The sequence below is a fragment of the Schistocerca nitens genome, chromosome 6 (assembly GCF_023898315.1).
Source record: "Schistocerca nitens isolate TAMUIC-IGC-003100 chromosome 6, iqSchNite1.1, whole genome shotgun sequence".
Taxonomy (NCBI): domain Eukaryota; kingdom Metazoa; phylum Arthropoda; class Insecta; order Orthoptera; family Acrididae; genus Schistocerca; species Schistocerca nitens.
The window spans coordinates 91,371,822-91,398,176 of record NC_064619.1 but is presented as its reverse complement, the minus strand read 5'-3'; the positions used below and the strand labels follow the sequence as shown (position 1 = coordinate 91,398,176).

General features: G+C 41.6%; 1 protein-coding gene across 1 annotated transcript in view; it reads right to left on the bottom strand.

Moving 5' to 3' along the window:
• LOC126263241 (N-acetylgalactosaminyltransferase 6-like) overlaps window positions 1–25,987 on the bottom strand; it is a 49,067-nt gene extending 23,080 nt beyond the window's left edge. The window contains exon 1 of the mRNA XM_049960326.1: window positions 25,871–25,987. Within this exon, the coding sequence (XP_049816283.1) occupies window positions 25,871–25,987 (117 nt within the window). The remainder of the gene's footprint in view (window positions 1–25,870) is intronic.
• Window positions 25,988–26,355: the final 368 nt, after the last annotated feature.

The following is a 26,355-nucleotide window of genomic DNA, read 5'->3' as shown; positions in this document are numbered from 1 at the left end:
GGTCATCGGTCCCTAGGATTACACGCTACCTAATCTAACTTACAGTAACTTATGCTAAGGGCGACACACACATCCATGTCCTTAGGAAGGACTCGAACCTCCGACGGGGCGAGACGCGCGAACCGTGGCAAGGCGCCCCTGACGGCGCGGCTACCCCGCGCGGCTCAAACGCTATGGTTTGTGGTTATTACTGCAGAACATTGACAATCTTGTTACTGATATTGGAAGTATAAATTACATCAAACGTGGTACGCTTTTTAGCAGGAAGAATTTAGGTGTGCTTACACCCCTCAAATAGCAGTTTTCCATGACGTTATAATTCTTAAAATTGTTGTCTAATGGACTATCAGGAGCAGTTGTAGAAAAGGCAGTCTGTAATGTTAAAGAAGGGGACGTTTGGATCATTTAACCCTATTCTAGTAAGTATATTCGGCAGGTTCGTCACTGTGAGACACGGTGTCTAGACGAAGATACCTTTCCTCCTGTACGGAAACCATTTCTAGGAAATATAAACATCCTTTGGCTACACCACTTAAGGTGGAATTAGCCGATGTTAAAAAATGTGCGTTCTCATGAAAGAACTGCCCGAAATACTGCAGAAGCGTACCTTCTGGATTTAAGCACGAAGCAAGGTTTTACCGGGAGTTTTAACAAAGTTCAGATGTGATACTACATGCTGTCGAACTACAACTTCTGCGTAGAAGGAGGCTGCAAGGGAAAAAGCAGTGTGATTTCTGACAGAAAAAACTGCTTAAGGTGCCTGACCTCTAATTAGTGCAAAGATGTCAGCGGCTCGTGGTCTTGCGGTAGCGTTCTCGCTTCCAGCGCACGGGGTCCTGGGTTCGATTGCCGTCGGGGTCAGGGATTTTCTCTGCCTCAAGATGGCTGGATGTTGTGTGCATTTCATCCTCATTCACTCGCAAGTCGCCGTAGTATCGTTAAAGAACTTGTGGAGCGATGGACGAACCACCCCGCGAGGGGTCTCCCGGCCACCAATGCCATACGCTCATTATCATTATTGCAGAGATATATAATAAGGCCGGGAGAGTTGCCGCATGCGGTACAGACTGCGCACCCCCTCAGTTTTGGTAAAAGCTGACACTGTGTGCAGGTATGCGCTTTGCAGTTGCACAGTAGACTCTGGGCGGCGAGGCAACTGCTTTTGTTCCGATAGTGAGAGTTTTAACCGAGTTAGTGTTAACAGACAACGTAAGTCTCTAAATCTCGTATGGAAATCTTTTTAGTGTACTATTAGTCATTAGATGGGGCTAAATAGTGACCTATATTTAAATATCTGAGTAGCTTTACGAACACTAACTTCTGTTCGGTGCCTTTTGATTCCCGTCCGGCCATCTTGGCTGCTGAGATCACAGAGTCATACGGTGCGGCGTCCATCCCTCATAGATCGGGATACATGCCGCAGTGAAATGTGATATATCCCGCACTTTTTTTTAATAGGGATACTATAGATACAGCAATAAGGAATAGCGCAGTAGGCAGTACAGTTGAAGAGGAATGGACATCTCTAAAAAGGGCCATCACAGAAATTGGGAAGGAAAACATAGGTACAAAGAAGGTGGCAGCGAAGAAACCATGGGTAACAGAAGAAATACTTCAGTTGATTGATAAAAGGAGGAAGTACAAACACGTTCCGGGAAAATCAGGAATATAGAAATACAAGTCGCTGAGGAATGAAATAAATAGGAAGTGCAGGGAAGCTAAGACGAAATGGCTGCAGGAAAAATGTGAAGACATCGAAAAAGGTATGACTGTTGGAAGGACAGACTCAGCATACAGAAATGTCAAAACAACCTTTGGTGACATTCAAAGCAACGGTGGTAACATTAAGAGTGCAACGGGAATTCAACTGTTAAATGCAGAGGAGAGAGCAGATAGGTGGAAAGAATACATTGAAAGCCTCTATGAGGGTGAAGATATGTCTGATGTGATAGAAGAAGAAACATGAGTCGATTTCGAAGAGACAGGGGATCCATCATTAGAATAGGTATTTAAAAGAGCTTTGGAGGACTTACGGTCAAATAAGGCAGAAGGGATAGATAACATTCCATCAGAATTTCTAAAATCGTTAGGGGAAGTGGCAACAAAACGACTATTCACTTTGGTGTGTAGAATATATGAGTCTTGCGATATACCATCTGACTTTCGGAAAAGCATCATCCACACAATTCCGAAGACGGCAAGAGTTGACAAGTGCGAGAATTATCGCACAATCAGCTTAACAGCTCATGCATCGAAGCTGCTTACAAGAATACTATACAGAAGAATGGAAAAGAAAATTGAGAATGTGCTAGGTGACGATCAGTTTGGCTTTAGGAAAAGTAAAGGGACGAGAGATGCAATGCTGACGTTACGGCTAATAATGGAAGCAAGGCTAAAGAAAAATCAAGACACTTTCATAGGATTTGTCGACCTGGAAAAAGCGTTCGACAATATAAAATGGTGCAAGCTGTTCGAGATTCTGAAAAACGTAGAAGTAAGCTATAGGGAGAGACGGGTGATATACAATATGTACAAGAACCAAGAGGGAATAATAAGAGTGTACGATCAAGAACGAAGTGCTCGTATTAAGAAGGGTGTAAGACAAGGCTGTAGCCTTTCGCCCCTCCTCTTCAATCTGTATATCGAAGAAGCAATGATGGAAATAAAAGAAAGGTTCAGGAGTGGAATTAAAATACCCGGTGAAAGGATATCAATGATACGATTCGCTGATGACATTGCTATCCTGAGTGAAAGTGAAGAAGAATTAAATGATCTGCTGAACGGAATGAACAGTCTAATGAGTACACAGTATGGTTTGAGAGTAAATCGGAGAAAGACGAAGGTAATGAGAAGTAGTAGAAATGAGAATAGCTAGAAAGATCAGGATTGATGGTCACGAAGTCAATAGAGTTAAGAAATTCTGCTACCTAGGCAGTAAAATAACCAATGACGGATAGAGCAAAGAGGACATCAAAAGCTGACTCGCTATGGCAAAAAAGGTATTTCTGGCCAAGAGAAGTCTACTAATATCAAATACAGGCCTTAATTTGAGGAAGAAATTTCTGAGGATGTACGTCTGGAGTACATCATTGTATGGTAGTGAAACATGGACTGTGGGAAAACCGGAACAGAAGAGAATCGAAGCATTTGAGATTTGGTGCTATAGACGATTGTTGAAAATTAGGTGGACTGATAAGGTAAGGAATGAGGAGGTTCTACGCAGAATCGGAGAGGAAAGGAATATGTGCAAAACACTAATAAGGAGAAGGGACAGGATGATAGGGCATCTGCTAAGACATGAGATAATGACTTCCATGGTACTAGAGGGAGCTGTAGAGAGCAAAAACTGTAGAGGAAGACAGAGATTGGAATACGTCAAGCAAATAATTGAGGACGTAGGTTGCAAGTGCTACTCTGAGAGGAAGAGGTTAGCGCAGGAAAGGAATTCGTGGCGGGCCGCATCAAACCAGTCAGTAGACTGATGACAAAAAAAAAAAAAAAAAAAAAAAAAAAAAAAAAACTACCCGCAAGAGTCAAATAAAAGTTACAGATCTTAAAAGACATCATAGTCTCCGTTGACTGTTTAAATTATTTATTGTTCCTATTGCAATTTCGTCCTTATGGCCATTTTGAAGTAACACTGCAAAGTTACATTCTGTCAGAATATAAAACTATCTGACATGAGTACATGTCGTCGTCAAAATGCAGCCTTTTGACTGTGAGAGTCCACAAGATCTGATGAGTACGACACTTGTTACATCGTGTTACTTGAAAATGGCCATAAGGCCGAAATTGCAATAGTAACAATAAATATTTAATACAGTCAATGGCGACTATGATGTCTTTTAAGAAATATTATATGACTGTGAATCCCAACCATGAGAAGATAATCAAAAGTTACATAAGCGTATTAACGATTCTGTTGTCATTGTATATTTGTTTTAGAGGCTTCGCTTGTACATTTTGAAAGTTCATAAACCTTGTCACGTATTTTTTTAACAAAACAGTTAGTATTTTGCAATAGACTATCTAATTTTGTGAAAAGGGTGTTTTTACAGATCTAATAAAAATGCCTACGTTTTACAAACGAAAACCAGGGGCTAAACCTCGTGGTTTTTGGTAACCGGAAGGACTGAAGGAGGCTATTAGAAGGATTCAAGCTGGCGATATATGTTTTAGGAAGGCAGAACGGTACTACGGAGTACCAGTAAGAGCTATAAAAAAAGAATGGACAAAGAGACAACTGATGCACCTGGCCATGGGCCTATGAGTAAGTTAAAAAATATCTCTATTAATATATTACAGTGAAACTAGTTACTGGTTATAAATAATTATCAGGCTATTTATCGTGAAGCTTACACCAGTAACCAATTTTTTTATACCAACAACAGTGCACTAAACCATTTTTGTGGTATTCTAGGTAGTCTAGGACCCGAAAATAAAGAGAGGTTTGTCAGACACCTCGACAAACTTGTTGCTGCTGGGTTTTATCCTAACTGAACAGCAGCGAGAAGAATGGCATATGAGTTTGCTGTCGCGTTAAAAACTCAACATAGGTTTAATAATGACAAAAATATGGCAGGCTTTCAAGCTTTATGCGTTGCCATCTTGATCTATCTGTCAGAAAGGCTGAGGGCTTGTCAGTGGCAAGGGCAATAGGGCTCACTAGAGAAGTAGCAAATAATTTTTATGAACTTCTTGAGAAGGAGGTAGAAAAGTACAAGCTGAGGGATAAACCTCGGAACATTTTTGTCGATGAAAGTGGGATGTAACCAATAAATAAATTAGGAAAACTTGTAATAAAGGAAGAAGCAAAGGTAGTTATTAAAGTTACAACTGGTGAAAAAGGAGAGACAGTATGCTTGGTGGCATGCTGCTCTGCAGAAGGAAGATTTCTTCCTCCATATTTCATCTATAAAGGAAAACATGTAGAGCATGAGTTCCAAGATTGGCTTCCCCACGGCTCCAAAGTCGACATGAACGAAAAATCTGCTTATATAAACAAAGAAATGTTTCCTAAGTAGTTTAAGGATGTGTTTCTGTCCCAGAAAGCACAAGCGCATAATATTTTAATTCTCAATGGACAGTGTTCGCACGTCACTTCAATTGCTCTCCTTGAACTCGTAGAAGCTGAAAATGTCTCATCGCTCTGTTTACCCCCTCACACTACACACGCTCTCCAGCCTCTTGAGAAGTCATTCTTCACCCCACTCAAAACTCATTTTAAAGCAGCGAGCAACACCTGGGTTGAACAAAATGTTGGCCGGAAGCTGACTAGGTACCAGGTTGGCCCTATGCTTCGTGGGGTTTGGGAAGAAACAGCTTCCGTAGGTAACGGGACCAGTGGATTCAAGACTACAGGAATTTACCCTCTAGACAAGAATATTCTTCCGGATTGCCTCTTTTTGATATAAGATAACATTGCGCCTAGTCCCGAGGCGATACCTTCACAACCTCAAACCGCACCTTCATCCACAACTTGCATCTTACAACCATCTTACAGCGAACCACAACAAGGTTCTAGCAAAGACAGCGTCGGACCTGAGCCTGAGGGAGCTCCTTCAAAATTCCTAGCTGTCGTTTCCCCTATACCTAAACTAAGTCAAGAGAAACCCAGGAAATGGAAGAAGAAAGGGGCAGTTTTATTAACTTCCAAAGAAAATAGAGATGAGCTGAATAAGAGGTTAGCTGAAAAGGCTAAAAATGAAAAAAATTCTAAAGCTAAAGCTCAGCCTGCAAAAAGGAAATCAAATTTGGGAAACCTCGATTAAGATCTCGACGATCCAGATTACGACAAAAATAGGACTAGGCCTGCATAAAAAAGCATCTCTTGATAAGACACCATATAAGGAGTGCAAAGGATTGTATTGTGAAAGCACTACAAATGTTACTGGTTATGCTGATTGGCATATAAGCTCTGAGTACACGAAAACTGTACAATCTCTGATACTTTTCCTGTTGACCGTGGCAGGAAAAATAGGAATCAAAACTAATGATGGAGATAACACAACCAATAAAAATAATGGCTTTGTTTGCCAATTCTTCAGTGTTTATTTCTATTCCTCAAATAATTTAGTGATGAACCCGCATTTTAACCATATTTTTGTTAAAAAAATTGAAATTTCAACTAATATCATGAAGCGGTATGACATCCATAAGAGCGCTGCATCTCACCCTTAGCTTAAGTGCTAGATGCCCCAGTGTAAGGTTTTGTTAACGGTTAAATATCATGACGAATGAGTGCATGTAAAACTCTCAAAAATTATGTTGTAAGGAAAACTGGTTTGTTTACCTAAACAATAAATTATTATGACTTAAGTGCATCATGAGATTTTTTATGAATAATGTTGAAAATGTGCACCATCTCTTCAAGATTTACGTTATAATAAATTTATATTTGCAATAACAAGTTTGGGAGTACACAAGGTTTTTGGTAACCATCTTATAGATTTTATAATGTGCCTGGATACGTGACTGTAGGAGATTTTTACATCTTCCTTGGCTAAGGAGGATGGTAACCCAGTGGAGACTACGATATAAAACTACATAATGGACCATGTGTTCGACCATGTGCAAGACTGTTTAAGTGTATTAGACTCTAACAAACAGTATTTACAATAAGCTCTATTGTACTCTGAGCCAAACATGTCCATGTTCCAGCAGGCAACTAATAACTCACACAACAGCGGCTGTATCGTGTTTAACAACGTTCTGCTGTTCGTCTACAGTGGAAACAAGAATAGCTGAAAATTGATTGGTGTACAAATAACCCCTCTTGACACTCAAGATAGAGAAAGGTTTGTAAATTATAGTTTCTCGGCATACAGCTTTAATTAACTACCTGTATACTAGATGGAGATTCTTAACACTCACTCGAACAAAGACAACATAAGTATTACACAGTAGCGTTATATTAAGTCAGGGGTAATACATTTCTCTCAATCCAGGACATTGTCCTCCGTAATACCGTTCGATACATATATCGTTGAACAAGGACTGGTGCCCACAATGTTATCCTCCAAGTTCTAACAAAAAGAGTAAATGCAGGAAAGAATATAAACTGCAACTCGGAAAAGAAGCTACTGCAGATGGGCAGCCAATCCTTATATAGTACTCTATGTGTGGGCCGAAATCTGGGGATTTGGGAATTCGCTTGCTAGAGTGCTACGTACATAGGCATCCCCGCAAACTTCATGCTGTATTATTCGTGGGATTAGATGGTGTAAGGCACTATGTCAGCAACAACTGGTTGTTGTAGATCACTAACACCGCTGCAGCTCAATCTTTCTACAGCAGTCAAATCGTTTACAGCACATGAGAAGCGGACGACAGATGACAACTGACTGTCACTCAGTCACAAAAGGTTCTATTCATTGTATTCGAGCACACTATCCGGCAATGTGTGTCCTACACTTGTATGCTGTGACTCCATGAGTTCTGCTAGCATTGTGTTGAAAGCGCCTCTTGCTGTTTGTCCGCTGGCTTACAGGTAGACGATAACTGTATTCTGTCTGCGTATGGCTGTAATAAGCTACTCTGACCCCGACAGAGGTGATACAATATAACAGGGGAGGCGTTGTTCTACGTACGAGGCCTGTTCAGAAAGTAAGCTCCGATTGATTGCCAAATTGAAACCACAGTGAACATCGGAAATGTTTTACTTGTAACAATTAGCTACACCTTTCAGCTACTTCTCTACGTAGTCGCCTTTCTGACTTAGACGTTTGTCATAGCGTTGTACCAACTTTTCAATAGCCTCATCATAGAAGGCAGCCGCCAGTGCTTTCCGCCAATTCTCCACGCTGGCCTACACCTCGTTGTCTGTGTAAAAATGTTGTCTTCAAAGACAGCGGTTCATGTGACCAGAGATGAAACTCAGGGGGAGACAATTGCGGACTGTATTGTGGGTAATCTAACATTTCCATTTGAAAACAATGCAGGAGCATCTTCATTGCCCCTGCAGAATGCGGCTGAGAATTGTCTTGAAGAAGAAACAGCACGACAGTTATGTAATGTTAGCTGCATAGCTTCAGGCGAAATTTCTCACCAGGCCCTCGTACTTGGCGGCAGACACTATTTTCTAGACATCTTTAGGCACTCACTGCGAGCTCAGAAATGAGAAGAGCGACGTGATGCTAACTGGGGTTATACTAGAGACACTACCCAACACATCTTTGCAAAGCTTTATCGGATTTTCATAGTCGTTTCCATTTCGCGACCGATCGGAGCTTACTTTCTGAACGCCCCTCGTACTATCGTCGCTGGTATGGTATGTCCGCCGCTGTTACTCTGTCACTATCCTAAGGGCCCGGGTTCGATTCCCGGCTTGGTCGAAGATTTTATCCGCTCAGGGGCTGGGTGTTGTGTTGCGCTAATCATCATCATTTCATCCCCGTCGACGGGCAAGACGCCGAAGTGGCGTCAAATCGAAAGAATTTTTCCCGGCAAACGGTCTACCAGACGGAAGGCCCTAGTCACACGACACTTACACTATGTCACACATATCGCGGTATTTACCATTACGTTATCCTTAGGTTATTATTCGCCATCAGTGTTTGAAACATATTATGACGTCATTAATTTATGCACAGTGCACGTATTCTGCCTCAAGAGACTACACTATGAAGCTATATTAATGCAACCGCCCTGCATCGATAGTTGTATAAAGTTTATCCAGGGTGGAGCGTGATGTTGGGCTGGCAGTGACATTTCGCATATACAGTGCTACTTCGGGTTATACTGCATGATACGATAGTTAGGATTGACTATTTAATGTGGGTGACCTCCGATTGTAGATGCGTCAAATCACAAGCCCAGTAGACGGCAAAGTTACTGGCAACCACCTTATAGGTGGTATTTTTCTGCAGTTATAAGCCTGGTGGAAGTACTTCTACGACATCGATTCCTGAAACGTTTCTTGCAGAATAGGGCCCGCAGCATGAAACACGTCGTAATATAGTGTTTTCACGGGAATCCTCCAAGTTAGTTGATAGTTTGATTGTATTTCGTCAAATATGCCTATTTCGGCAGTATCGCCATAGTTAAGAACATCAGCGAATATTAGAGATGGTGAATATAATATCATTTGTAGCGATATTTGTATGTTGAGTTAATTGTACATGTATACTTACGAATAGCCCCATTGATGAACCCTTTTGCCGTTGCCGCTATTTTTATGATGCTAAAATAAAGTCACGTAGTAAGTTGACAGTTCTCATTGATGCTCCATGTTCAGAATGGTTGTAGGTAAGTCAACGATATTGTTTGATTTACAGATAATTTTGTTACTTGTGTAAACTTCCTTTGTATATTTTTTACCAGTTCTCGTGTTCCAGAGTGTCAACAAAATTTTATAGGTAATATTTTTGTTTTAAGTCACCTTGTTCTTTCTGCACGACATGTTAAACGAATAAACCGACTTCAAACACAAAAATTATCTATAAAATTTTATTCTCGTTCTGGAACACGAGAACTAATAAAAAAGAGACAAACAAAGTTTATACAACCGCCTAAATTGTCTGTAACTCAAATAATACCGCTGACTAGCTGTAATCACTTTGTAAACATACATGATTATTGAGAACTGTCAACTAGCTGTTAAATTACTACGCAACTTACTCTACAATCTAAGAATAGACAATTGATGAAAGGATTCATCAGTGATGCAATATATACTTCTCACCGAGCTAAAGTACACGTGTACAAGTAACACCATATACAAATGTCGCAAAAGTAAATCAAATTTTCCAACACTAATACACGCAGGGATACTTGACAATGACAATACTGTCGAAAAAAGCCTATTTTACGAGATACATTGAAGAGCCAAAGAAATTGGTACACCTGCCTAATATCGTGTAGGCCCCTCCGGCACCCAGAAGTGCCGCAATATGACGTGGCATGGATTCGACTAATGTCTCAAGTAGTCCTGGAGGGAATGGACACCATGAATCCGGCAAGGCTGTCCATAAATCTGTAAGTGTACGAGGGGCTAGAGATCTCTTCTGAACAGCACGTTGCAAGGTATACAATATATGCTGAATAATGTTCATTTCTGGGGAGTTTGGTGGACAGCCTAAGCGTTTAAATTCAGAAGAGAGTTCCTGTAGCCACTCTGTAGCAATTACGCACGTGTGGGGTGTCGCAATGTCCTGCTTGAATTGCCCAAGTCCGTCGAATGCACAATGGACATAAATGGACGCAGGTGATCTGACAGGATGCTTACTTACGTGTCACCTGTCAGAGTCGTACCTTGACATGTGGGATGTCCCGTATGGCTCCTACTGTACACGCCTCACACCATTACAGAGCCTCAACCAGCTTGAACAGTCCCCTGCTGACATGCAGGCTACATGGATTAATAAGACTGTCTCCATATCCGTACACGTCCATCCACTAGATGCAATTTGAAACGAGACTCATCCGACCAGGCAACATGTTTCTGGTCATCGACAGCCCCGTGTCTGCGTTGACGGGCACAGGCGAGGCGTAAAGGTTAGTAACGTGCAGTCATCAAGGGTAGACGAGAGGGCTTTCGGCTCCGAAAGCCCATATCGATGATGTTTCGTTGAATGTTTCGCACGCTGACACCTGCTGATAGTCCAGCATTGAAAACTCCAGAAATTTCCGTAAGTGTTGCACTTGTGTCACATTGAACGATTCTCTTCAGTGGTCGTTGGTCCCGTTCTTGTTAAAAAAAAATTTCCGGCCGCACCGATGTGGGAGATCTGATGTTTTACCGGGTTCCTGATCTTTATGGTGCACTCGTGAAATGATCATACGCGAAAAGTCACACTTAAATCGCTACCTCGGAGATGCTCTGTCCCATTGCTCGTGTGCAGACTACAATACCACGTTCAGACTCACTTAAATCTCGTTAGCCTGCCATTGTAGCAGCAGTAACCAATCTACGAATAACAACAGCACCAGACACTTGTCCTGTTATATAGTCGTTACCGATCGCAGCGCCATATTGTGCCAGTTTCCAAATCTACATCTACATCTACATCTACATCTGAATCTACATCTACATCTGCTGTATCATACTCCGCAAATCCACCTATAGGTGTGTGGCGGAGGGTACATTCGGTACCACTATCTGATCCCTCCAAAACTGTTCCATCTGCGTACAGTGCGTGGGAAGAATGACTATCGGTAAGCTCTAATTTCGCGAATTTTCTCCTCGTGGTCAATACGCGAGGTATATTTGGGGGGACGTGATATGCTGTGCGCCTCCTCCTCAAAAATACTGTCCCGAAATTTCAATAGCAAATCTCTCCGTGATGCACAACGCCTCTCTTGTACTGTCTGCAAGTGGAGTTTGTTTAGCGTCGCTATAACGCCTTCTCACCAGCTCTTCATTGGATCTTCTCTATCTCCTCTATCAGTCCTACCTAATAGGGATCCCAGACAGACGAGCAATACTCAAAATTTGGGTGAACAAGCGCCTTATTGGCCACTTCTTTCGTGGATGAGTTATATTTCCTTAAGATTGCTCCGATGAATCTGAGTCTCGTATCTGCTTTTCCTACTATCTGTTTTATGTGGTCATTCCACTTAAGGTCGCTCTGGATAGTTAAGCCTTGATATTTTACGGCAGACGCTGTCCCCAGCTGTTTGTCATCAATAGTTTAGATGCACAATAGTTGATTTCTTTTCCTATGTATGCCCAATATGTTACACTTATTTACGTTGAGGGTCAACTGGCAGTGTCTGGACCATTCGTCTATTTTCTGCAGGTCGTTCTGCTAATTCTTACTAACTTCTGGCCTTGCTACTTTGCGAATAGCCTTAAAGGGCATCCGATGGTTTCTACTACATTATTTATATACATTGTAAACAGCAACGGTCGTATCACACTTCCCTGTGATACTCCGGATATTACCTTTACAGCTGTTGATTTTGTTCCGTTAAGGGCGGCGTGTTGAGTTCTATCTGCAAGAAAGTCTTGAATTCTCCGATACTCCCATGCTCTTATTTTTTTAAGAACCGGCTGTATTTGAATAGACATGCCTGTACCGGTTTCTTTGGCGCTTTAGTGTACAATAAAGCTACTAGCAGATAACTTGAAAGATTGAATTTAAAACTTTGAATTGGCTGTAACCAAGCAGATGTAGGTTATGCAGTATTTGAGAAGCTGCACTAGTAGTGGCAGAACCGTCTTCCCAAGGCAAGCACTTTGAAAGGAACGACGTTCAATTGTGACGTCATTGTTATAACGTAAGTGAAAAAATCTATTTCATTACTCTACTTACACACTTCGTAATTTTTGTAAATAAACAAATTTTTTTGTAACCAATCGAAATAATTTTATAAAACATTGTTGGAGAATGAATTTCTGCATACCGCATCGAATTTCCACCATGTGACCACCGTGATAAACGCTCATAACTACGTGAACCTGACATCTGACGACCGTGAGAGATGGTGAAAACACCGACAACTGGCATCTCCACCAGAGGTGGACCCGGCGGATATCGGTCGTGCTTCTTCAAAAGAACCATCCCAGGGTCCTACATCGACATCTACGTGATTGCTATTCACAATAAAGTTCCTGGCAGGAGGTCAATGAACGACCTTCAAGCTGTCTCTCTACCGTTCCACTCTCGAATGGCGCGCGGGAAAAAACAATCACTTAAATTTTTCTGAGCGAGCCCTGATTTATTTTATCGTGATGATCATTTCTCCCTATGTAGGTTGGTGCCAACAGAATGTTTTCGCAATCAGAGGAGAAAATTGGTGACGGAAATTTCATGAGAAGATCCCGTCGCAACGAAAAACACCTTCATTTTAATGGTAGCCACTCCTATTCACGTATCATGTTTTCCATTCCCTACTTCGCAATAATACAAAACGAGCTGCCCTTCTTTGTGCTTTTTCGATGTCATGCGTCAGTCCTATCTGATGCGGATCCCACACCGCACAGCAATACTCCAGAATAGGGCGGCCAAGCGTGGTGTAAGCAGTCTCTTTAGTAGACCTGTTCCCCCTATAAGTGCTCTGCCAATGAATTACAATCTTTGGTTGGCTCTACCCACAACATTATCTATGCGATCGTTGCAGTTTAGGGTATTTGTAACTGTAATCACTAAGTTTTTAGTGGAACTTACAGCCTTCAGATTTGTGTGACTTACCGCGTAACCGAAATTTAGCTGAATTCTTTTAGTACTCATGCGAGTAACTTCACACTTTTCTTTATTCAGGGCCAATTGCCAATTTTCGCAGCATCATCTGCAAACAATCTAAGACGGCTACCCAGATTGTCTCCTGTGTCGTTAATATAGATCAGGAACAACAGAGGGCCTATAACACTTCCTTGGGGAACGCAGAATATTACTTCTGATTTACTCGATGAATTTCCGTCTATTACTACGAACTGTGACCTTTCTGACCGAAAATCATCCAGTCGCACAACTGATGTGATATTCTATAGGCACGCAGTTTTTGTAGAAGACGCTTGTGAGGAACGGGATCAAAAGCCTTCTGGAAATCTAAAAATATGGAATCAGTTTGACATCCCCTGTCGATAGCACTCATTGCTTCATGAATATAAAGGGCTAGTTGTGTGTCACAAGAACGATATTTTCTGAATCCGCGCTGACTACGTGTCAATAAATCGTTTTCTTCGAGGTACTTCATAATGTTCGAATACAGTATATGTTCCAAAACCCTACTGCAAATCGACGTTAGTGATATGGACCTGTAATTCAACGGATTACTCCTACTTCCCTTTTTGGGTACTGGTGTGACTTGAGCAATTTTCCAGTCTTTAGGTACGGATCTTTCTGTGAGCGAGCGGTTGTATGCAGCTGCTAAATATGGAGCAATTGTATCAGCATACTCTGAGAGGAACCTGATTGGTACACAATTTGGACCTGAAGCCTTGCTTTTATTAAGTGATTTAAGCTGCTTTGCGGCACCGAGGATATCTATTTCTATGTTTGTCATCTTGGAAGTTGTTCTTGATTGGAATTCGGGAGTATTTACTTCGTCTTCTTGGATGAAAGAGTTTCGGAAAACCTTGTTTAATAATTCTTTAAGTGCTCTAGAGAAATCACAGAAACACTAGATCTGGATGTCCGGGAGTGGATATGAAGCTACTGCCTGTCGAATACGAGGCCAGTGTCTTGATCAGTACGCCATTATGCCCTGTCTCACTTCTTCGTAATCCACAACTGCTCACAGATGCTTGCGAGAGGTACGCAAATTCGAGCTTCTTTGAAGTCTCGAAGATTGCACGGCTGCGACCAGTCACGCCATCCTCTCGAACGCCATCAACTTTTAGGCTTCAAACCCTGGAAGTTCTGTGCTCTGTGAATGATACTTCCACAAAGGAAGATAATTGGTCCACGCTGACATGAGTCCCACTCACCGCAGTGGAAGTACTCCGAATGTCTCGGTCCGCGAGATTTACTTGCAAAACTGAAACTCAGTTTGAAGATTCGTAATAATCAGCACTACGATCCTCGGTTATCAGGCCCAACGTAAGGTGCCAGATCATCCAAGGGACGTTCAGGGACGAATCCTGGAGCAAGTGATCCTTATTGAAGGTTGATGGACTGAGAGAAAATGTCATAGAATTTAAAATATCGTGTCGTGACACGAACCAAGAGTCTGGCACATGGATTGGGGGGACGCGGGGAAGGAGATAAAGTCTGCGAAGTATTGAGAAAAATCACTTTTTTCCGTCTGTCCACGTCTCTTATTTTGTGACCTCGAAGGATGAATGCTTTGCCACCAACTGAAACTATGTGAATTTTTCGGTTTTTTGTTGAGGGATATACACTGACGGAAAAAAATCGCCCCTCCGGGAAGGAGTTGTGCGACATAAACGAACGTTAAGGCAGCAGAAGCACGCTGTCGTCAGTCGCCATCCCATTAGGTTTTATTATTCTTGCAAATTTATATATCGGGTACAAACAGTCATATTCAGTGTATTTTCATTATATTTCAACAGATTCGCTGCAGTTCATGTCACCATATGTTGTTACAGGTGTATAGGCAGGAGGACACCTGTAAGAATATACGGTGACATGAACTGCTGCGAGTCTGTTGAAATATAACGAAAACTGTGCTGAAGATAGCTATTTACAGCATGAATAATAAAAGATAATGGGATTGAGACTAACAGCTGTATGCCTCTCCCTCCTTACAGCCACGGCCGGTGTGCACAGGGTTCCTGACAGAGTCGAAGTTGGATAAACGGAAGTTAGTTCACCATCCCAATGATAATGTCGATTCAGATTTCGCTCCAGTTGCATAATAGCGGTGCTAGTAGCGCCGTTCTGAGGATGCACATCACGTTTGCCTTAAATAAACGATGTAACGGTCGGAAACCTGGTTGGCAAGTACTCAAAGAGCGCACAGGATAAGGTTACGATTGTTGATTGGGCGTAAACAGTTACTGTGAGTTGCACTATCAAACAGACAACTTTATTTTTCTGAGAACAACTTATTTACACACTGTTTTAAAAGATCACAATTAGACAATGCGACGGCTGAAGGCCTAGTTAAAGAAAACATGACATACTTTCTGGGCTGAAGGCCCAAAACCACACCAAAAACAAGAACGACTGAAGGCCTGCCTTAGAAATCAAAAACAATTAAAAATAGAAGGTAAATAAAAAAAACATGCAACTGAAAACAATTAGCTGCTGAACGCCTACACTACACGTCTGAAGGACAACTGTAATTAAATCACAATATTAAACATTTTTTTTCTAACCAAGAAATTTCTTTTAAACTTACAACAGAAAGGCCAAAAGCCTAATTAAGGAAATATTAACTTCTTGCACGGCTAAAGGCCACAAACAAATCTGGAACAAAGGCTGAAGGCCTGAACAACAAATCAGACAAACAATTTAAAATAAACCCCTTCCTCCTTAGCCGACCGCTGGTGGCCGAGCGGTTCTGGCGCTACAGTCTGGAACCGCGCGACCGCTACGGTCGCAGGTTCGAATCCTGCCTCGGGCATGGATGTGTGTGTTGTCCTTAGGTTAGTTAGGTTTAAGTAGTTCTAAGTTCTAGGGGACTTATGACTTCAGCAGTTGAGTCCCATAGTACTCAGAGCCATTTCATTTTCTCCTTAGAAAAAAAATTTTCCTTTAAAGAATACACGTGACTGAAAGCCTTATTAAAAATAAGGCCTCAGCTGCAGGCACACTGGCCAATTAACAGCTTTGGCCTGCATTACAAAAAATTTCAGATAGAACAAATTTTAAGGGAAAAATAGTTTTCTTTTTAAAAATAAAAACCACTCTTCAAAATTTTAATTTAACACGGCTGAAGGCCTTTATCTAAAATTTAAAAAGAACTGAATTAATACACGGTCGAAGGCCTTGCACAATACTTCAAACTAAAATGAAAATTATAATCTAAAGCAAACAGAACAAGTGGTGCTCAGAAGTATTACAAGGGTCGGTGTGTAAAGGTAGCTCAATCGTAAGGTGAGGTGAGATAGGCAGCTAAGAGCTGAAGTTAAATAATCGGATAGCAACCCAAACCAGGGATATGCCTATGACTGACCAACAATTCAACCAATCCCCTTCCGTCCGACGGCACAACGATGGAAAATATCGGCCAAGGACGAGGATACGAACAGCACTACGTCTTCAAAAATTGGCGTCTATAAACAGCCAACGGAACAATAACGACTCTAAGCAAAATATGAACGAAACAAAAGGCTGTCGAACTACACGCCGTGCCGGACAGTATCAACACGACGGGGTGTATTTCACTGGCAAGTAACAGTCAATTTAATAATTAATCACAATATAGGAAGATGGCTGCAAGATTTCTCTGACTCCAACACATCATACGTTGCTGCTAGATAGCCCGAACCACCCAGAGAGGAACAACCTGCAAGTGAACGAAGAGATGTCACAATAGTTTAGGTTTCATAACAGGTTAACTTATTACTCAACTTCAGCGTCCAGGTTCGGTGGGCAACGAACTTTGTCGCTCTCGATCCTAGCACCTCACAATCCGACAGCAAATGCATGCCGCCAGGGGTCCAAGTCTGGCTGCACGCCGAGAAGAGCTCCTCGCTGCTCTGTCCCAACCGACTGACTTCCACCCAGCACTACCACCCAGAAGTACTAGCGGTCACACCAAAGATACTACGACACTACTAGTACCGATAATCGCTGCTGCCGCCACTCAAGGAAGCAGGCCAGCAACTTTGTAAGCCAGTAAGTAAGGAAGAAACAAGACGCCACTCGATGTGAAAAAATGCCAAAGAACAAAAGGCATGAATTTGAGCCGCACACGGCTCACAGTCATGAGTGTTAGTAACCTTTGAGGCTGAACGTTGTGAGTTGATGCCATTAAAGCGACATAGACACCCTTATCAGGACCTCACTGAGTCTGAACAAGGTTGTGCGATAGTACAGGGTGATTCAAAAAGAATACCATAACTTTAAAAATGTGTATTTAATGAAAGAAACATAATATAGCCTTCTGTTGTACATCATTACAAAGAGTATTTAAAAAGGTTTTTTTTCACTCAAAAACAAGTTCAGAGATGTTCAATATGGCCCCCTCCAGACACACGAGCAACATCAACCCGATACTCCAACTCGTTCCACACTCTCTGTAGCATATCAGGCGTAACAGTTTGGATAGCTGCTGTTATTTCTCGTTTCAAATCATCCATGGTGGCTGGGAGAGGTGGCCGAAACACCATATCCTTAACATACCCCCATAAGAAAAAATCGCAGGGGGTAAGATCAGGGCTTCTTGGAGGCCAGTGATGAAGTGCTCTGTCACGGGCTGCCTGGCGGCCGATCCATCGCCTCGGGTAGTTGACGTTCAGCTAGTTACGGACAGATAAGTGCCAATGTGGTGGCGCTCCATCCTGCTGAAATATGAATTGTTGTGCTTCTTGTTCGAGCTGAGGGAACAGCCAATTCTCTAACATATCCAGATACTGTAGTCCAGTTACACTAGCACCTTCGAAGAAAAAGGGACCAAAAACTTTATTGGCTGAAATGGCACAGAAAACGTTTACCTTAGGCGAGTCACGTTCATACTGAGTTGTTTCCCGCGGATTCTCAGTGCCCCATATACAGACATTGTGACGGTTGACTTTCCCGTTAGTGTGGAAAGTTGCTTCATCACTAAACACAATCTTTGAAACGAAAGATTCATCTGTTTCCATTTGAGCAAGGATAAAATCACAGAAACCGATTCTTTTAATCTTATCAGCTGCAGACAGTGCTTGAACCAATTTCAGACGATAAGGTTTCATAACTAACCTTTTGGCAGCTCTCTGCTAGCTCTGCGAGTCGATTTTCCTGGGCTGCGAACAAATGCTTGCTGGATGCGTGCTACATTTTCATCACTCGTTCTCGGCCGTCCAGAACTTTTCCCTTTGCACAAACACCCATCCTCTGTAAACTGTTTATACCAACGTTTAATACACCACCTATCAGGAGGTTTAACACCATACTTCGTTCGAAATGCACGCTGAACAACTGTCGTCGATTCACTTCTGCCGTACTCAATAACACAAAAAGCTTTCTGTTGAGCGGTCGCCATCTTAGCATCAACTGACGCTGACGCCTAGTCAACAGCGCCTCAAGCGAACAAATGTACAACTAAATGAAACTTTATAGCTCCCTTAATTTGCCGACAGATAGTGCTTAGCTCCGCCTTTTGTCGTTGCAGAGTTTTAAATTCCTAAAGTTGTGGTATTCTTTTTGAATCACCCTGTACTATGAGAGGCTGGATGTGTCTTCGGCCGTATTGCAGAGAGATTTGGCAGGAATATAGCCACTGTAGATTATCCTTGGTGGTCAAGAGAATGTGCAGTCGCAAGAACAAGGCTCCAGACGGCCACGTGGCACTACCGAGAAGGAACACTATCACATTTGGCGTTTGGCTCCGGCTCATAGTACTGCATCTGCACAGAATTTCGAGCAGCAGTTGGTATGACTGCTACAATCGTCCTGTAGCATGCATTCCATGGATCCCAAACCACCGCCATCTGTTACTTCAGTGGTGTCAAGCGGGAACTAATTCAATAACAGGGTGAGGTCTGTTATGTTTTCTGAAGAAAGCTGGTTCTGCGTCGGTGCCAGTGATGACAGTGTGTTGGTCAGGAGGAGGCCAGCTGAGGGCCTGCAGACACTTACACTTGGTGTTATGGTCTGGAGGGCCATTTCATATGACAGCAGGAGCACTGTCGTGGTTATCCCACTCGCCAACACTGCAAATTTGTACGTCAACCTGGTGATTCTACCTGTTGCGCTAACATTCATGAACAACATTTCAGGGAGTGTTTACCCGAATAGAAACGCATGTCATTATAACACTGTTGTGAGCCAACACTCTGTATACAGTGTCGTCATGTTGCCTTGGCTTTATCGATCACCAGATCCGCCTTCAGCTGAGAACATAAGGGACATCATCGGACGACCACTGCAGTGTGACTCACAAACAGCTTTAACTGGCCCTTTTATGACTAAGTGCTACAGACATGGAACTGTATCCCACAAACTAACATCCGACACTTATGAAACACAATGCATACACAGTTGTATGTTTGCTTATAACCATTCAACATTCTGGTCGCTACATCCGTTATTAATACACCAACATTTCATATTTGCAATGGCTTATCTCGCAATTATATTAACATGTGATCTTTCAATGTTAATCACTTACGTATGTGAGCCAGACCAATGCATTTCCAAAAATTTCATTACTCTACATTAATTACTTTTTGGTGTTGCATTTTTTCCGTCAGTGTACTATGGTTTTAGCGTACAAGGCACAAGACAGTCAAAGCTATTGAAAAAGTTACAGTATTTTCCCAGTCGGTAGGACGGTGGAGTTCTGAAAATTTTTTTTGGTCCCTTTATCTCCCTGTTGTTCCTCAATGATTCTTTGGAGTACATCCAAACATATGAACAGGACGATAGATCTGACCTTCAATGTGGCGATACTGATAAGAGGTTTTTGAGCTTGCGCATCCAGGATTCGAATACTACGGTTAAGCTTTGTTCCAATCCTCTTTGGAAATGTATTGCATCATTAAACTATTAGTTGAAGCCGAATCTTGTAGATGGTTATCTTCTTATACCTTTCATTAAGGAGGGATTAGCTTAGCAGGTCTACATAACGTTCAGTAAATAATTGGAGTCGGTTCATCATGGGCGTTGCAAAATTTTAAAAGGCCCCTTTCCTTGCTTGTCCATATTGGATCTTCATTTCGAGGAAGAACATTTGTCAAGCGTCTATCCCTGACGGTGCCAAAACCGAAAAGCACAGAAAACGTCACACAAAATGGTACTGAATTTATCGTTCCAGGTCTGTCCAAATAACTTAAAATCTGCACTAAGTAATTTAACGTTGTCTTTTACTTTGTGAGTCGTACCAACTTTCGGAATAAAACCGATGAGACGTTGGGAAAACTTGTAGGAGGGCGAAAATCACGGAATAGGTGCTACAGACTAACTGTGAGACGGTCTATAAAATATTGCACATAGAATTCTGTGTGGATTTCATCCACGTTCAGATACTTATTGCACGATTCTCTGCAATTCGTCTGGTGTCAAAGAGGCTACGAATCTGAAAGTGAGCTTGCAGGAGATTCTACTGGAAGAAATCGAAGCGACATGACACAAAGTTTAATTGGCCCAGAGTTTCCTTGAGACATAAAAGCGCTCAACGATCTAATGTATGACGTTCGATATAAACTTGTAGGAGCTACCCAAATGTGTTAATGAAACGAGTGCTACCTCGTTTTAGCTCCTCTAAGACACGATCAACGAGCGCACGTATCTGAATTATTAGTACTGACTGGCGCAAACTCATCGGATGAATGACGACTGATGACGATAGGTTTTGGTGCTTGAAACTGACATTAGCTTCAAGATATGTCTTTCAAAGAGCTGAAAGTAATAATCTGTTGTATGTTTCGTTGACAATGCCAGAGAAACGGCTTTACATCGGAGAAAACTTGTGAACTGGACCATAGTAGTATTTGAGTATATATAACAGCAACAGAACGCTTACTTTTTCATACATCCAGACCTTTTACGTGTGTCTGCAGGTGATTAGGAACAGTCGTTTGGTGTCACTGCATTTACTGTAGAATCCCAATCGAAAAATTGTTGCAAGTAACGACGCGGTCTGACAGTTGCCCACACCAACTTTTCACAAAGATGTAGACTGTTCCTGTTAAACATAAATTTATCATCGCTATGATAACCTATAGAAATAGGCTTTAAACCTATAAACGTATCCTACAACATCTCCCATACTTACCAGTTTCTTCTCCTTAAAAATTGATGAGAATCATCAACGACATTAGTTTCGAATGCACGACACGCAAACTGTTTCACTTCAAAACTAGGTCATTCATCGACTGATTTCTCAGTATGCTGACATTACGTCACAATTCGAAATGAACAATAGCGGATATGCGTGGTTAGCTTCTAAATTAACTTTTCCAACTATCGGGATACAACTCGGTGGCTGCCACTTCAAATAGTACCTCTTAGCTTCCCATCAGTTTAATTTTGTATCAGGCAGTTGGTGTACAAACTGTTCAGAAGGGTAGAATGAAAGAAGCTAGCGTTTCAAAATTCCAAATAATCACTGGTCTGGATAACATCGCTGATGAACTTAGCAATTTGCCACCCATCAATCAGAGGGGTGGATTCTTTAATTATTTCTGAATGAAACAGACACTCGACTACGTATATTACTTTATGAGGCACCACAGCGGCGGCATTTCTAGGTGACATCGCATCGCGTCTCTGTCGGTACGTTTAGTGAGGCAGATTCTTACGGTTCCAAACACCTATTTTTTTCTCCCTTGTGATTAGTACATCAAAAGAATTTTCTTCTTTATTGTTAACTCTGCTTCCTCTAGATAGTATGAAATCGCGCATTGCCTATTTCATTACACTATTATTTAAGATAAATTTAATTAATGTCTCCAATCGGCGTTTTAGTTTACCATTCCTGTGATTACGTTATTTCACTTTATACGAATTCTGGTTGGTTCCTTCATACGACTTCTAACTCCTTCGATAACGATAAGATTTTAAACTGTAAAGTGTAAGCAAATCATGTTGGTAGGTGATTGCCGTAGAGACCGGCCGAATAACGGAGTTGTACTGTGCCCTTGACTCGTAAACTGCCACGTCCTGTACAAGACAATATCGTATTTTCATCACGCTCTGTCGTTAAGTGTTCAAGTGGTCCGCATTTGGATTTGTAATGTACTACATCCTGAGAAAACGTGGTACAATAAGACTGTTGTGAGGGGCTACCACGGACCTTAATTGTGTAACTCGCTTTTATCTTTGTCAATATAACCATTACAAAAAGTATACCACATATAAAATTTTTGTGGTAAGCTTTTCGCCTTGAGAAAAGGGGGAAAAACGGCTGTATCACATTTTATTCATTTTCGTGAGTTGTAGATCTGAGTTACATTTACTTTCAGTTCTTCTAACAATGTTTAGTTAGTTATTTACAGTAGTACTAAAAGCAGAAAAGTAATCAAAATTCTGTTGGCCGTCACTTATACTGTTCATTTGTCAATGTGAATCATTTCGAGAAATCAGACCTCGATTCTTGTACCAGCGTTTGTAATTTGTTTCGATCAGCTCTGGTTCGCATTATATTTCTTCAGCAGACAGAGTGAAAACATATTTGTAGTGCTATTCTTTACTTCAGCGGTTAGAGGGAAACAGGAGCTTCCGACTTTCAAGATCTCTGAAAACTTTCATCACCTCCACATTGTATTGTCGCAGATGATACAATAAAGTTCTAGTTGTAAACTAAATTATTTTAAAGTCTTTTGTTGGGACTTCACATGATGTCTTATCTCGGTGACTGCAGTGGATTAAGAAGGTGTTTCACAAGCGTTGTAGCAGAAGCACAAAACAGCGTAAAACGAGGTTACAGTGGTGGGAAGACAGGCAGAGGAAGAGTACACTGTGATAAATCTAAAGATAACAGCTGATGCCTGAAATAATCATTTGTAATTTGCTGAGGACTATTTAGTGCCGGTAACCCACACAGATGCAGTATGTTGCGCGGTGAAACACCCTCATTCAGTCGCATAGAAATAAAGTAAAGGGACATCCAGGTGGCCTAACTGAATGAAACCTGTTAATTAAAGTCAGCCGTGCGGGATTAGCCGAGCGGTCTGAGGCGCTGCTGGTCCCGGTGAACGCTCGAGTCCTCCCTCAGGCATGGGTGTGTGTGTTTGTCCTTAGGATGATGTAGGTTAAGTAGTGTGTCAGCTTAGGGACTGATGACCTTAGCAGTTAAGTCCCATAAGATTTCACACAGTCATAGAGAAACCTACCAGTTCATAATCGCCTCCTATACTATTTTCAATGCCATCTACAGCATAAGATAACGTTATCAGACTCTCCACAGACCATACAGTACGTGTTACAGTCTCCCGCTCCATTTTATAATTGAACAATGTAGGATGACTGTCAATCCTAATTGTCTTTCAAGGTCCTCTGATTACATCAGTTTTGTAGATCAACAGTTCTATAGTTGGAGTGATGAATTGGCGAAAGAGAGTCTTATGAGATCGACAGGAATAAAATGTATTAGTACATTTGAAGTAACCAAAGCATCGACCATTTATTTCTGAAGAGTAAAGGTCCAAATAGAAAGTGATTTGCGTAACTACATTTTTTAAAGTCACTTGAATGCGTTCACTGTGCGGTAAAGAATGTATTCGTTCTTATGTTTCTGACACATTTACAGTTGCAACCCGAGAAATTACAGCATTTTTGATGGGTTGTGCATACCTCTGCAGCATGCGATCGGAAATTCAGGAATTCCCGTGACGTCGGCTATCCACTTGCTTAATACGTCAATATCACATCTGAATGTCTCACTAAATTCTTTGTGACGCTCATATAGTTCGGAAGAAATGCCGTACCATACACGTTCTCTTGGTACAAGAAAACTAATCATATGTCCTAAATTGTAGGAAAGTAAATCATTGGATACAACCAATGTACAAAAACTAATACATTATTTATAATTTGTACAGGTTACATATTAATACTACAAAATCTTTAACCGATCGTAGACAAAATGTGTTACTCGTCAGGTGAGAGAAAGAAAACCATTACTTTCGTGGTTTCAAAGTTAGTGATTTGAAGTATTCGCGTTAAACTAAGACAGAACTACTACTACACTGTTGTTATTTGACAGGTATCGATCGTTATTTGTAAAATAAGCGAGATCAGCAGTAACGCTCTAACAGATCAGTTTTTGTGGGCGCAAATAACGATAACAACGACGGCAAAAATTTACGATCATTATTTAGTGTGAGCTTTAGGCCTAATAAGCAATAAGTAAGTAATGTGACAATGCATAGTGTTGTCTAGTTAAATTGACAGTTTCGAAGGAACCTGTGTAGCGTCGATCGATGAGAGTTTGGCGACTGAATTGTATCACATATAAATTCATCCCTACTTCTGTCTTCACAGTTCTGGGATAAGTTTAAAAAGTGGTACCTATATATCATCAGAGAAAATATTAAAGTATTATTTTACAAGAGAATTGTAGAATATGGTACGACGTAGAAAAGTTCTCACAGAAAACTGTTCTAGTCCTACGGCGAAATGAAAATAATCGTTAATCATTAAGAAACAAAAAGGATTTTGGAACGAAGGGTATAACTCTGAGAAACACAGTGAATTAACGCAATAGTGTGCTTTTGGGTGTGCATCTGAATTGTTGATTCCCTTTATGTGCAATATTTCGACAACCGACCAGCTGTCTTATTCGGGTGCCAGGTGTTATGTCTTTGTCCGTAATTGTTCTCCGGACTCTAACGAGAATGTGAAGTATTGCTAGAGTCGCACCACTGTTTATACATAAGTTAGGTTTCCCAACATCTTTATTTCAATAGTACCTTAATTCTGCATCAGTGAAACTTGAAAATTAACAGCACATCATCGGTCTCGTTGTATTTCATTTCATGACCATATTTGAAACAGTTCTCGGCAAAAGCTGAATTTTTCGTTGTTAGTCGGGTGTATCACCGAAGTTCCTTGCAGTCGCCTCGAATATTCCACAGCCTGCCCCAAGTAAGAAGTGCCACATTCGCATAGAGTGTGGTGTGCACTGAGCTTTCAGAGATACTTCGTTTTTAACCTTACAAACCAGATTTTTTATCTTTTATATGAACAGCTCAGCATTCTGGATGTCATGCTTCTATCAATCATATCGGATACTGGGTCAGTGAAATGCAGAGAAGTGGTTCTTGACTTCTTCGTCCTCAGACCTCGTTGATTCTGACTGTGTTGTAGCAACGGCCATTCGACCAGACTTCCTAACCCATGACAAGGCGAGCAAGCTAACTGCTAGTGAAAAGCTACTGCCAGAGTCGGAATAATGCTGCAAGATGACTGTTGCCTTTAGCACTATTTAACAAGTAACTGTTACTGCTAAACAGTTTCACAACACCTTTGCGGTCTATATTTCAGATGAATAAATAATTCTTCTTTTTTTTTTTTCAAATTCAGACACGCACACACTATTTCATCGCCCCGAAATACAGGAATACAGGGTATTCCGAAGGTATGTTACGAGGCACCGTGTTTGGTAGATGAGTACCAACTGAACGTTTTTTCCTATCAAAGCTATGTTCGAAAATGCTTCGTTTGCGTGTTTACGTCTCTGAAATGTGGAGGAGGCCGTAGGCAGTTTTCACTACACAATCTAGTTAAAGAATAAACGAGACAACGATTTTATTGTCAGTGAACAACAGTTTAATTAACTTACTGAAGGTGCTCAATATGAACACCATCTGGGAGGCAACTTCGGCAAGAGATGGATTTGCGTGGAGGCCTTACAGCTTGGCCCCCTCGCTCACTGCAAGTGCCACCATTGCATTTTCACTTCTGGGGATACTTGAAAGCCCTGGTGTGCGAACACCAGTGGAATCACCAAAGGATCTTGTGGCACGAATGCAAATAGCAGCTGGAGCCATCCGTCAGGCACCGGGAATCTTTCCAAGAGTTCCGTAAGGCATCATCAGACGATGCAAAAAATTTATATATCGAAGTTGATGGTGAATTATACTGGCTTTTACTGACAGTAAAGTACATAAAGAACTAAACTAAACTACACTCTGCCCGAACAGGCCTTGGAAGGCCCAAAGGTGTCGACAGGCCGTGTCATCCTCAGCTCACATGTGTCACTGGATTCGGAGATGGAGGAGCATGTTGTCAGCACAACGCTGTCCCGGCCGTATGTCAGTTTCCGAGACCGGAGCCGCTACTTCTCAATCAAGTAGCTCCTCAGTTTGCCTCACAAGGACTGAGTGTACCCCGCTTGCCAACAGCGGTCGGCAGACCG